Raw genomic sequence first — 12,563 nt, 5'->3', positions numbered from 1 at the left:
CCAAAATGTATAATCAGTAAATGCAGATAGCAAGTTGATAAATACAGAAAAAGTAAAAGAAAGTTAGACAAGATCTTCAAAAGAACAGAGGGAATACTTCATGTCCATCTGTGTTATGTATCAGTAGATGCTCATCAATAGAAACATTATCTTTGGGACATCCAGGAGCCAGCAGAATGATGATGAGTGCAGGAAGAAGGGCACTCTGCTGAATGAAGACTTTAATTGCACCCACTTGCATACACATCAAACAAGGCCGACTAAACCTGCACTAAACATAATCTGTCATCTTGACAACTCCACTAATGGCCACTTTTCTTATACGGGAAGGAGATATAAGAAATCCACGCATGGAACGCACAAAGACATGTACAATGCTGCACAGGCTCTGCTGGCTGCGTGTGGCAGATAAGTCTGGTGGCAGTAAGTGCGGTATGTAAACATTTGTGCAAGCTTGGAAAGATACTCACAGCTGCTACTCCAAGACTTGAGGAGAGATTTGATGCTGATCTCAAAGAAGACAGAATCCTGCAGGCTCAGCATGGTAGCTCCCAAAAGTTAAGCTTCCCCAGAAGGCACAAATTTTACAGGTTTCCTTTCACCTTTATTTCCCAAAATCCAAACATTCCACTCTTCTCAAAAATAAACACCTTGCACTTATCAAACTTGCAGACTCCACCAGTAGGAGCTGAGTACTAGCCTCCACAGGTGCTAGTTAAAGGCAGCATCCTGAAGAACAGTGCGAGCAGATGCTGACGGAAAACCCAAGAAGCCCTACCACTTTTTCGCTTTTGCCACCCAGTTAGCTGAAGAGTAAAAGTGATCAGAAAGAAGAGGAGAGAGAGCGCACAGCCTGGCTAGTTAGAGAAGTATTCCACCCCAGAGCCTGCTGCCCACTTGCCAGTCCACAGAGTCCCTCATCCCCATTTCAGCAGAGAAAAATCCAGAAACCGAAGGACACAACTGCATGAGAACTTTTGTTCCTGAAATGAGGGAAAACAGTAGCAGAACAGTACGCGATAGAAGTCTTAACAATGTGCGGTAATATTCCTTCTCCCCTTCTCTTCCTGTGTGTATGTGTGTGTGTGTGTGCATGTGTGTGTGCCAGTCCTAGCCCGCTAGCACCGTCAGCCACCCTCCTCCTCCTGCCCCAAAAGCTCTCTCCCTCCCTGTTCGCTCATGGCCAGCCCCTCCTCTTCTGAGTGAGCTCTTGTTCTTTTACCGATGCCTGCTCTTTTCTCTCAGAGTGAGAGAGATGGAGAGAGCTTGTTTCAACAGCAAACAGGGAGGGAGGGAGCAGTGCGTGGGGGTGGGTGATGTCATCAAAATGCTGCGAGTGTTCCCTGGCCGTGGTTCAGTAATGCATACGCATGTCAGAGCTGCTACTGTGCTGCCTCTCCGCTAGCCTATCAAAGCAATACTTCCTGTAAGCTCCGCAGCAATACTGATGCGTCATTCCAAACTGCAGTAGGAGGGAAAGGAAAGAATGGGAGGTGGATGAGGGAAAGGAAAGAGGAAGGATAGATTGAACACACCTTAACTAGTCAACCAAAATAATAAAAATATGTTCCTAAATTAAATGTATTAAATGTATATTTCACTTTTTAAAACAGGAATATATATGACGTAATAGGAGTATGTTAATGCAACTCACTACAGTCAAGTGAGATGGATAGATGACTTGCTACCTGTTTTCTTTGGCATTATAGTGATCGAAACTAATCTTGCTAAGCTAACTGCTCACACCCAAAGGAATCATGGGCATTACATCACTGCCCTGTCTGAAAGCTACCAGGCATAGTAACACACAGAATGATACACAAACACACAACACACCCCATTAGTAAGAAAACAGCCCATTGTTTTTGTGTGAATGTGAAAGACACACGCACACGATTCAGCTGATATTTTAATCTTGCACTGACGCTAGTTATTCCTGCCCTGGCAGAGACTTTAATGCTGATCCACATGACATCAAGCAATTTGTAGTCAAGCACAGGATTAAGTTTGTTACCAAAATATTGTGAAGGGAAAAGCAGTGGGAAAGCTGCAAAAGACAAATGTTCTTTGTCTTCTTTTAGTTTAGTCTTCATTTCTCGCTCGCCCTCAGTCTCTCCCTCCGTCACATGTCCTCCACTACACAAGTTATGCAAAGTGAGGCAGAGCTCATTGCAAACAAACAACACAAGCAGATGCTTTGTCAAGCCCTGGCTGGTGCTACCCCGACGCAGGCTTCCACTGTGAAACTCTGCCTTGTAATACACAAACAGATTGTTTACAGTACCACTGCAAATTTGCAGCAATCACACGGTTTTATTTTAAGCCTTAAATCGGAACTTCTATGAGTCATGTTTAATCTTTCCTAGAGCTCCATTAAAAGCAAGATACTGCCCCGTCTGTCTGTTCAAATCTGACCAACTGCATTTCCCCAAATGTCAAAGTATTACGTATGTGTCTAATTTACTAACCTAAAAATCCCCAGGATTACACTCATGCAGCAGCTTTACTGTGACTAATGGCCACAACTGGAGATGTAAAGCCATATATAGAAGTCTGTGAAGCAGAGTCTGATCCTGAATGAGAAGGGGAACAGCTTGCTGTTGCACAATTCAAAGACAATTTAGGAACATAGCAGGATGTTTCAAAATATCAGACAGTTTCTAAGTAATGAAGTAAAATATGTTTTGGGGTTATTTTGTTAAGATGTCACTAGATTACTTGTAGCCTTAAATTAGTTAATTTAATGAGGAAATGAAACTCTTGAGATTAAGAATTTCTTTTGTGAGAGTTCTGGGTCATGTCAGGAAACATGAGCCGACCGCATTTTCAATGGGAAAAAAAACAAAACAAAAAAAACCCCCAAACCCAAGCATGCACAGGGGCAACATGCAACACAGAAGGACTCCACCTGTGGGGTTTTTTTTTGTTTTTGTTTTTTAATCTTTGGTCCACCCTTTTTCTACCTGACACAAATGCAGTAAGTAACAGCACAGAGGGTGGATAGCTGAATAGTTTTAGGGATCAGTCAAGTTTGACTGTTTTCAAATATAACTTACTAAATGTGCTCCCTTTACATGCCTTGGCTCTAAGTTCATGTAGTGGGAGGACAACAGAAGAACTCATGGTCAAATCCTGTTTAAAAACAACATCTGGGTTAATATTATTGTAATCGACAAACGAGTCAACATAAAACAATCAGAGCTCTCTGCAAACATTGTTTTCTGTAAACCAGCTTTATTGTTTAAGGAATGCAGGACTGACCACACCGTCTCTCTGGGAACACTAGAGCTAAAAGCTACTGTCCGATGGAGCTGACGTAAGCCGAGAACTTCAAATAAACACCATTATAACTCACTTCCTGGAATAAAGACCTCACTGATCAAATAATCTCAACTAAATGCACAATCAAGGCAGGTTACTTAAGCTTCATTCACAAAGTAGGAGCAGTGACTGACAGCTAGCCATCCTGGCTGCAGACAGTATAGAGCAGCTGCTCCTCCCCGGAGCCCATGGGGTGGAGGATGCATTTCCTGTGCTGGCCTCTCTGAAGGGCAGTGGTGGGAACAATAATCGATAGGAGCTGTAATTCAATCCCTGACCTCCCCAGCGATGCCTGGGCTGCAGAGGACACATCATTTAGATCCATCACAGCATTCTGAGTATGCAGCACAATTCTGCAACCTGCACATCTACTTACTTCCGCATGCTCCGTTGACTCAGACCCAGCTATTTCATTGCACTCCTGTATTAAATACCACACATTTAGACAAAGGTTTTACACAAAACTAAATAGGCTGGATTTTTTTTCCCTTTAGTAGTATATTGCAGTTTAGCTGAATGACAGTGGATCTAACCTTCATATATAATGTGTTGCATAAACCATAAACAGTCAAATTCTATGAGACAATCTATTGATTCTGCTCAAGCTGAAAATGAGCAAACTCATTCTTTTGATTCGCCTAGCAAATTAAGACAGTCTAATTGGAAAAAAAGAGTATTTCTTAGGTCAGAAGCAAAAGCCCCGTGGAATGATGAGCAGAACATGAGGAAAATCTGAATAAAAACACCTCTTAACTCAGGTTTTAAAAGGTCAGTTTATTACTCATAGAACCAAATGTCTTCAAGTTTATTCACTATGGAACAGCTGGCTGGAGAATGAGTATGAACAATGATTCACAGCATTCGTCGATATGACACCATATTCCCACTAAATGCAGGCTGCACTGCGCACCATTATGGAGTTTGTTTCACTATAGTTGGCTGACGACTACTTAAGAAATTCCATGAATAAGTTCATCCATCCTGTCTGGATACACACCCTGTGGAGTGTTTAGACAGAAATTTCACAAGGATCTTTTATTACAGAAGCACAACCCATCACTGCACCATTTTGTCACATGCTCCAAACACTCCCTAATCACAAACCCGCTGCACCCATTAACCAAATACAGTCCTAATCAAACGTATCCTGAAAACTGAACTGTGCATCAAGCAGTTGAATATTGTCTAAGCCTGCAAAAGATGACAAACGACAAAATGAAAAGAACAGCACCGCCTTAAAAGCCACAGACTATGCAGGTTCTTCAACAAGGGAAGTGTCACTCCACACGGAGTTAAAACTCAATTAAAGCTCCTCTGACCTCATCTTAATGTAGCAATCACGCTACGTCTTGTAATGCATAACTCACCATTGTGACCACTGCCATCACCAGCATGGTTCAAAAAGGAGACTTTTTTAATATGATGGATCTTTCCTAATAGGGAAGAAAGAAGGAAATGTTTGAAAACAATTTGCCCAGTCAACAGAAACTGTCTTTCAAAATGAACATCAGCCTATAGCCTGCAGTCTGAGCCAAGCACACGCACACAGACGAAACAAGAGTTTCATGAGCCAAGCTAGCAAAACTTTAGATTATCTTCACACTTCACCAAACCAAAATGAAGAATATCACTTTGTTATTGTGGGTTAGTTTAACCGGTTGAATAATGCTATTCATAAAGACTAAGAGGCCAAGTGAGTGCAGCAGAAGGGAAGGCTGAGTCATATTTTAGCCATGAGCAAATAGGGAGCAAGCATGCTCTGACAGGTAGCAGTGGAGGGGAAAAAAAGAAAATACCCTGAGAAGTTTACCAGTGTAAACTGGCTGACCTACATGAAAAATTATATGTACGTAAACCTTTAACTACTGTCACGGGCACAATATATCACCTACTACAGAGGCATAACACTGGCTTTGGATGTGTCCAGGCGGTGAACGATTATTGAGTTGATGTGGCAAAAGATTTGTATTTGCTTCAGAGCAGACATGGTAGCAGCTGGTATACACCACCTTTTGTATCCTTTGAACTTAATGCTCCATAGAGCTCCACGCTGTCTCACGCTGTCTGGAATGACTTCAAGGTGCACAATGCGATGGATGTTTTACAATGTCAAACTTCCTGACTGGAAGCGACTGGAGATGTTGACCTTGAATAAGAGCTGGCCAAAAATTTAATCAAAGACCTTTGACTTTTATGGATCTGTCCTCAGAGATTTTTGATCACACCTTGCCTACAGCTTACCTGCCAAGTAAAAGAACTCAGCACTGTTAAACAGACATAACCTGCATCGCAGCTTTCCTTTTATGTTGTCTGAAAATGCTTAAGATCACCAAAGCTCCAGCCAGAAACAACAAGTATGCTTTTTATCATCCAGTAAGATGTCAGATTGCTAGATTAAATGGTGACAAGACACCCAGAAAAGTCATGATAGTGGGCTTTCTATGGAAAGGCATGTTCACAGATAAAAGAGACTAAATAAATAAAACTCTCTTTTTCAACAATCCACCATTGTGTATATAAGTAGCAGTATCTTAAAAAAGGAAAGAAAAATCAAGGAAGAAAGTAAGAAGTATTTGACACATATTTCGTGATGCTGAACTAAACCACCTGGGTAGGACAGAAATCCACAATCCACAAACACTAAAAGGGGTTACAAAAAAAGGTTCTATTGACAGTAAACACATCAAGCGGACAGAGTAACCTTTAACACTTTTCTTTGCAAACGCTGTTATCATTTTGACTGGCTCGGTCACAAAAGACAAATAATTTTGTTGCTGTGTTTTAAACTTTTGACAACTAGGTTAATGGCAGCAGTGGATGTGAATAATGCATTAAGAATGCTGACCATGAAAACATGAAAACCAAAATAATGTTTTAAATTGGGCTTGGAAATTTACACTGTATGCAGTTCTTAAATATAGTCTGTGTGGGCACATCACAGCAAGCATTGCCTTTGTAAGCTAAAAGTGGTTTGGTAATATTCGTGAATTGTTTAAATAGCAGTCTGACAGACTACAGTCCAGCCTAAACTTGGCTTTCTTATGCTACTGCTATGTGCTGTCGCATTACACAGTTAAGAGGGCTCCACCTACACTAGCTCAGTTCTGTGTAGCTGCTTCTGTTTAATACTGATGTGAGATCACATTTTGACAATGGATTTGGCCAACTAGGCGAAAAACCCGTAATACACGCAATGACATCACTGCACCAATTCCAAATTCAGTATGAATTTTCTGACTTCACTTCCAGTGGTTTTCTGGCTCACAGTGAGTGGGGTAACTAGCCATCAGGAAGACAGTCTTGCACATAGTAAATTAAAACTACTACTACTAATACTTTACTGGTATTCCAAACAAATTTTAAAGAAAAATAATTTTATGAAAATGATTTTCCTTTGACTAAAAGATTGGATGGGTGCCAAAAATTTCTCTATGCAAAAATCTTCCACTCTGAATCATAAAATATTAGAAATCCTGCGTAGATAAACTTACTCAATATATACTATACGGTATAACACATCCAGGACAGGCATCTAAAGCAATTAAATCTCTGTTTTCCACACAATTAATTGGATTTGGATTTATTTATTTATTGCACAATTTGAGAAAAATGTATCTTACCACTGTTTGCACTTTAAACATTTAATAGCCTCTGCCCAATAAACAAAGAAGAATATGAATAAGGAATAAAGCTTTTATCGCAATGTCAAATTTTTGCATACCTACAGTGTTATTTTGTGTATTGTATATGTTCAGATTGAAATCACAATGGAAATACAATTCATTTGTCAGCACACATGCCCCTATGCCACACTCTCAATTGAGCATGGATTGAGAGTGGTGACCACAGCATTTTACTGCCCTCCACAGTGAACAGAAAACACAGATAACCCAGTCGTATTTTTTCATACATGGTGTATGTAAGCATGTGTGCATAAAGCAGGAGGGTATTAAGCCAGTTTTTGGAAATATGTTAACAGAGATTAACCAAAATTGTAATCTATAGGAAGCACATTAAAAAAGCTATATATATATGAATTGTGTATTTGGGACATTTGTACCTTTAAGGCGGGTATGGTTACTGCGAGCATGTCTGGAGGAGCTTATCCCAGCATCTAGCTTTGTAACCGGATCTACCAGATCTTCTTCAATGGTCTGTCCCATGGTTAGCAGGCCCAGTCTTTTCACCCGGAGAAGCCGTGGGCCTGGCTCCCTGGGTTCAGTTCCCCCATGTTCAGCAGACCCCTCACCTGAGATCACAGCTGGAACCAGGCTCTTTAGAAAATCCATGGTCGATGAGACTTTAGGTCTTTTACTCTGGTGCATAGTCCAGTAGCCTGTGCCACGCCATTCTGACACAAATTACCTGCCTGTTTCACGTGCCCCATTTACAGAGGAGTAGGTAGTCTTTATAGCGAGCTGCAACCTACATGTAGCCGTCAGACGTGCACTCACTGTAAAGTTCTTAAGCTGTGGGCCCTTACAGAGCAACACAGAAACTCTCTGTCAGGCTCTCTAAAGCTATATAGAGAGCTCCAACTGTAGCTAGTTAACCTGACAGAGTGAGAAACTTTCTACACTGCACATTACCTGTCTGTTGACAGTGTAAAGAGAAAGCAAAAAGACATGGATCTTTTCATAGGCTGTGATGTAATTGCAAGTAGGCAGGGCTATATTTGAGTGCCAGGCACTATCTGGGGTGGGACTAGAACATGTTCCACAGGAGATAACACAAGCTTGGGCCTCTAGCCAATCACAACAGCGATGACACCAGCCACACCCTGCTGGCCTGTGTTACTCACAGGAGAAACACCACAAGAGAAGGAAGAAGATTGACAGGGACTAAAACAAGTAAGGAAGCGCCATAGAGCAGGCTTCACTCGCCCGCCTGCCTGCATTTACTGATAGCGCTTATTGAAGTCGAAATAGTGTCACTTTTTAGTATTCATGCACAAGCACAAATGCTCATTTGCTTTCTTGCTAACTTGCTTAAACAACAAGAGCACCCCTCCCCTTGCTTTCACTTCTGTTCAACTGTGCTGGTGTCTGAAACAGGGTGATGACAGACTGCTGTGCTCTGCTTGGCTGCACAGTTTGTACCTGCAGTGAACTCAAACCCTTCCAAATATCCCTTGCTGCAGAGTAAGGCTGTCTTATGCTGTGCTGACTCTCAAAAGCTCACTGCCTAAAGAAATCATCAATTTACAAATGCAGTGAGTGCTCTACAGCAACAGAGAGCTGGAAGCATTCACAAATTTCAGTGATGGCCACAGCACTAATGTGCAAAAAAAATATTAAAACGCTTAAGTTGAACATTATATGCTGTTTCATCAATCAGTAAGCAGCATGATAAAGGGACTGTTCTAATGAAGACTCCAATAAGCACTTTAATATTAATAATGAAATAAGCAACTCTAATATAAAGAGGTTTATGGCACTAAAGTACTCAACAGGATTTAAAACCTTGCTTTACATCTTTAAAAGCTTATTCATCCATCTTCCTAACAACTTATCCAATTCAGGGTCGTTGGGGGCTGGAGCCTATCAACTGCTGTCAGGATGAGAAGCAGGGTACACCTGCAGCATTGCTGGTGCATCACAGGGTTAACACAGAGAGACGGACAACCATCCACACTCACTTTCACACCTAACATACAGGTAGGTACAGGGAGAACATGCAAAGTCTCCCCGTTTTCTGGGCCTGACACTCACACTTGGATGAGTTTCGGGGTTCTCATCTTCCTCCTGATGTAAAACTTAAGTCCATTATTTTCCAGCGAGTCAAACGAGGTTTGCTAGAACCCTGTACAATACAGAAGAGGGAGCTACTCCAAGCTGACATCAAAACCAAATTTTTGCTATATTAGCCCACATTGATAGCATTATGCTGTTATGAAACACGAATGGCGAACCTACTCAAAAATTAACCGTGGCCTTTAAAGATTTTTTTCTTTGTTCGACTAATGATTATAAGGAAACACGCACTCTGAGAGACCAGTAAGTGTGGTTAGGGAGTGTTTACACCCTCTACTGCAGTGTGCGAAAACATCAACAGCAAGATGATGTAATTGTTGTAGTGTATAAACTATGTCAAAAGGCAGAGATAGGAAGTAAAAGTAAAAGACATCATCCTCTTCCTGTTTCTCTCCTCTGTGCTTTCTGTAAATATAACTGAAAAAGCAATGCATGTAGGTATGCATGTACGCAAATATGCTTGAATGTGTTCTTGCATTGGCTGCATATGGTATAAAAAAAAACAAACCCTGATATACAAATAAGGTAGCTGGCTCTATATAGTAGGAATGTAAATATTGTAGTGGCAGGAAACACCAGACACACTAAAGGGTCTAAGACGGCCCATCAATATGGCCCTATGTATTTATATTAAATAAAAGGGGAATTTTTACATCTCATTATGCAACAGTTTCTCTGGTTTGGCCAACTTGTGATCACACTCTGCTGTTTTTAGCACTTGATCTAAAATTAGTAGATACCCCAAGCTTTAGAAGTTTACAATATGACTACTTGACAAGCAAGCAGAACACTTGTTAAAGTGGGACTGTAGCTAATTAACACTTGTGCCCAAAACTACACTACCAAAACATCAATTAATTAATTTTTTTTTAATCACTCAATTTTTCCACTGGCATCAACATTTTCATATATAAAAAGTCATAAAATTGAATTAATTTACTGTTAAATCTATCAAAGCGTAAACCTTCACAATCCAGAAAAAACAACTGACACAAAAATGTTTTGTCCTCACTTAAAAGAACATCAGGAATTGAAATGTTAGTTCAGAAACTTCAAACCATTTTGCTTCCATTGCATATAAAGTGCAGCAGGCCTTTTAAGTTGCCATTTCCACTAGAGACCACAGATGTCTGCTAAGGCACAGGAACTAATTTGTAGTTCTAGTGTACATAGTCCTTTGAGTCTTTAAGAAATTATATAAGAGTGAGGTAGCTAAATATGTCAAAGTGTGCCCATCTGACCTCTCATCTTACTTGCCAAACTGATTGCCTTAGTTATGGCATGCTGCAATTCATTAGGCTGGTAAAAGTTTCCAAAAGGAATAATTTGAAATCTAGATACAAAACTTGACAAATTATTAAAAAATATAATCCCAAATGTAAGCACAAGAGAAAAAGACTGTTTTAAGTTGCAAAGATGGATGTTGTTTCAGGACTACTGCCAGGCAAAGATGCAGAGAGGAGTTAGTCAGAGAAAGGGAGAAATGGATATGGCAAAGATAGCCATCATTAGGCCAGGGCACCACAATGGTCAGTGGAGGCAGCTGTGGTTAGCTGGGGCCAGGTCTGTGGTGCTGGTGAGTTAGAACAATACCCCTGCACAGGAGGCCCAGATCCCAATCAGCCCAGGAATGTGGAAGAGGAAACTCCGAGAACAATGTACAGCGTTCCTAGGCCATTCTGGGTCCCACCCATTTGTGCCTTGGTCTGCTTTCAAGCAGAAGAAAACAGGAAAACTACTGGGCCAGGGACCAGAAACCAGGGTCTGTTCTGCAGTCAGCTGAGGGGGCTGTTAGCATTAAACCTACCAGAGTCACTGTGATTGCTTTGTGCATGCATGAGTCTACTGCCCCACCTCTGGATGTGAGTAAACAGCTAGCATTCCATGTCAAGTAAGGTGAATATGAAAACAATGTTACACTGCCCCCTAATGGTACAAACAGCCACCACATCATCAAGCTATAACTCTGCCTTCTTATGCAAGGCTCTCAAGTGTAACCTGAAATGATTCAGCCATAAAAATTGTGTTTTTGGACAAGTGTCTAACATATTGCTTGGGTGCAACTTCATCTTAATTTTTGCTTACTAACGGCTTGCTCTCCCAAGTTAGTCCCTATAAACTCTGGCTATTCAGATGATAACTCTAAATCTCTCAATTAGGAAACCAATACAGTTAATACGTTTGAAAATAAATATCAGTATTTCTTTTTGTATGCAATTTCTTATGGCCCTATTTGTTTTTATATTTACATAACTGAATCAAATTTAATGTATGCCATGGATCTATTTTTAATTTCCTGTACACAAGTTAAATTTTAAGGCTGTGTTTTCCATTGGTAAACACAAACGAAGTGCTGAACATTCGAACGTTCGTACAGCGAGAGATCAAGCTGGTTCAGCCCAGTGCTGAATGGCTGTTGAAAGGCAACCCACAGAGAGCCTGGTTGTCACTGCTGAAGAATGTGAGAATGTGACCTAACCAGACCCAGTGTCAAAATTAACCTCCTTTCTTTCTTTTTTTGTGTCCAGACCAAGTGTGAGATGACACATCTCTCCCGGAGACCAAAACAATATGCACAACCACATAGTTAAGCAGTCATGTGACACATGCCGGCATAACCCAACTTCACGACATTTACAGCTCACTGCTGAAAGAATAATTTCAACACTTGATTAAAACTTTTTTCGCCCTTTAAATATTAACACCATAGCTGCTACTGAGAGTCATTTTGAGACCTAAGTGGCAGAATTTGCCAACACTGCCTCACACAAACTGTGGAACAGTGTTACGGAATCAGCCGTAACACTGATACTCAACATATTTTGAACCATTCAAACAAAAAACAGAACAGTAGGTGGGCTTCAGTGTAACTGGAATTTTTTTTAAGCCTTTTTTTAGTTGAATCCATTTTTTATTATGTTTGGCACTGTCAAACATAACAATTACTTTATCAAATACTTTATCAATTACTGTCTTATGATGTTTGCTTTCTAAACATGCACTTCACATTTAGGCTTGATACACAACAGCTATGTCTGATTTAAAAATGCCCTGAAAAATGGTGAGAAAAAATAAAAAATAAAAGAATGCTTGGACACTGGGGCTTCCACACAAACGCAAAGCAGGAGATGAAGCATCGCCAAGTATGTTTTCAAACCAACTTCATTCTAAGCCAATGAATAGAAAATATGGTGAAGCATATCTTCCCTTTGGCTTCACCTGCACAGGAGCCAAGGTAGGAGATTACAAGATTTTTGTTGTAAAACAAAGAGGAGCCTAGCAAATAAAGTTTGGGAAACACTGCCTTAGGACTACAGTACAGACAAACACAGATGAAGTTAACCAAGTCAAACAAGAAAAGAAAATGCCAGCCAGAAAATACTAAATACTCTATTGTACTACTTTTAGAACTTTGCAAAACAAACACAGCAATTAATCCAACACCCTCCTCATTCCCACAGTATTTAGCTTGCATTTGCTCTAAAACCT

The 12,563-nt window shown here is 40.5% G+C and overlaps 1 protein-coding gene across 15 annotated transcripts in view; it reads right to left on the bottom strand.

Annotated features, from left to right (window-relative positions):
• The window catches only part of fryl (furry homolog, like), a 75,773-nt gene that overhangs the window by 53,410 nt on the left and 9,800 nt on the right, over window positions 1-12,563 (bottom strand). For 8 of the 15 annotated variants that reach the window (XM_005923328.3, XM_005923330.3, XM_042221398.1 and 5 more), the window contains exons 1-2: window positions 7,382-12,201; window positions 4,689-4,754 (exon numbers count right to left, since the gene is read on the bottom strand). The exons of 2 other annotated variants lie outside the window; for them this stretch is intronic. In XM_005923328.3, the coding sequence (XP_005923390.1) occupies window positions 4,689-4,754; window positions 7,382-7,646 (331 nt within the window). In that variant the 5' untranslated portion in view covers window positions 7,647-12,201. 5 more of the 15 variants (XM_005923335.3, XM_014333890.2, XM_014333892.2 and 2 more) reach the window with 4 other exon arrangements.

Source organism: Haplochromis burtoni, unplaced genomic scaffold (assembly GCF_018398535.1).
Source record: "Haplochromis burtoni strain Fernald_Lab_line unplaced genomic scaffold, NCSU_Asbu1 Contig_65, whole genome shotgun sequence".
NCBI classification, from domain to species: Eukaryota; Metazoa; Chordata; class Actinopteri; order Cichliformes; family Cichlidae; genus Haplochromis; species Haplochromis burtoni.
The sequence above is the reverse complement of the archived record's forward strand: the minus strand, read 5'-3'. Positions and strand labels throughout refer to the sequence as shown.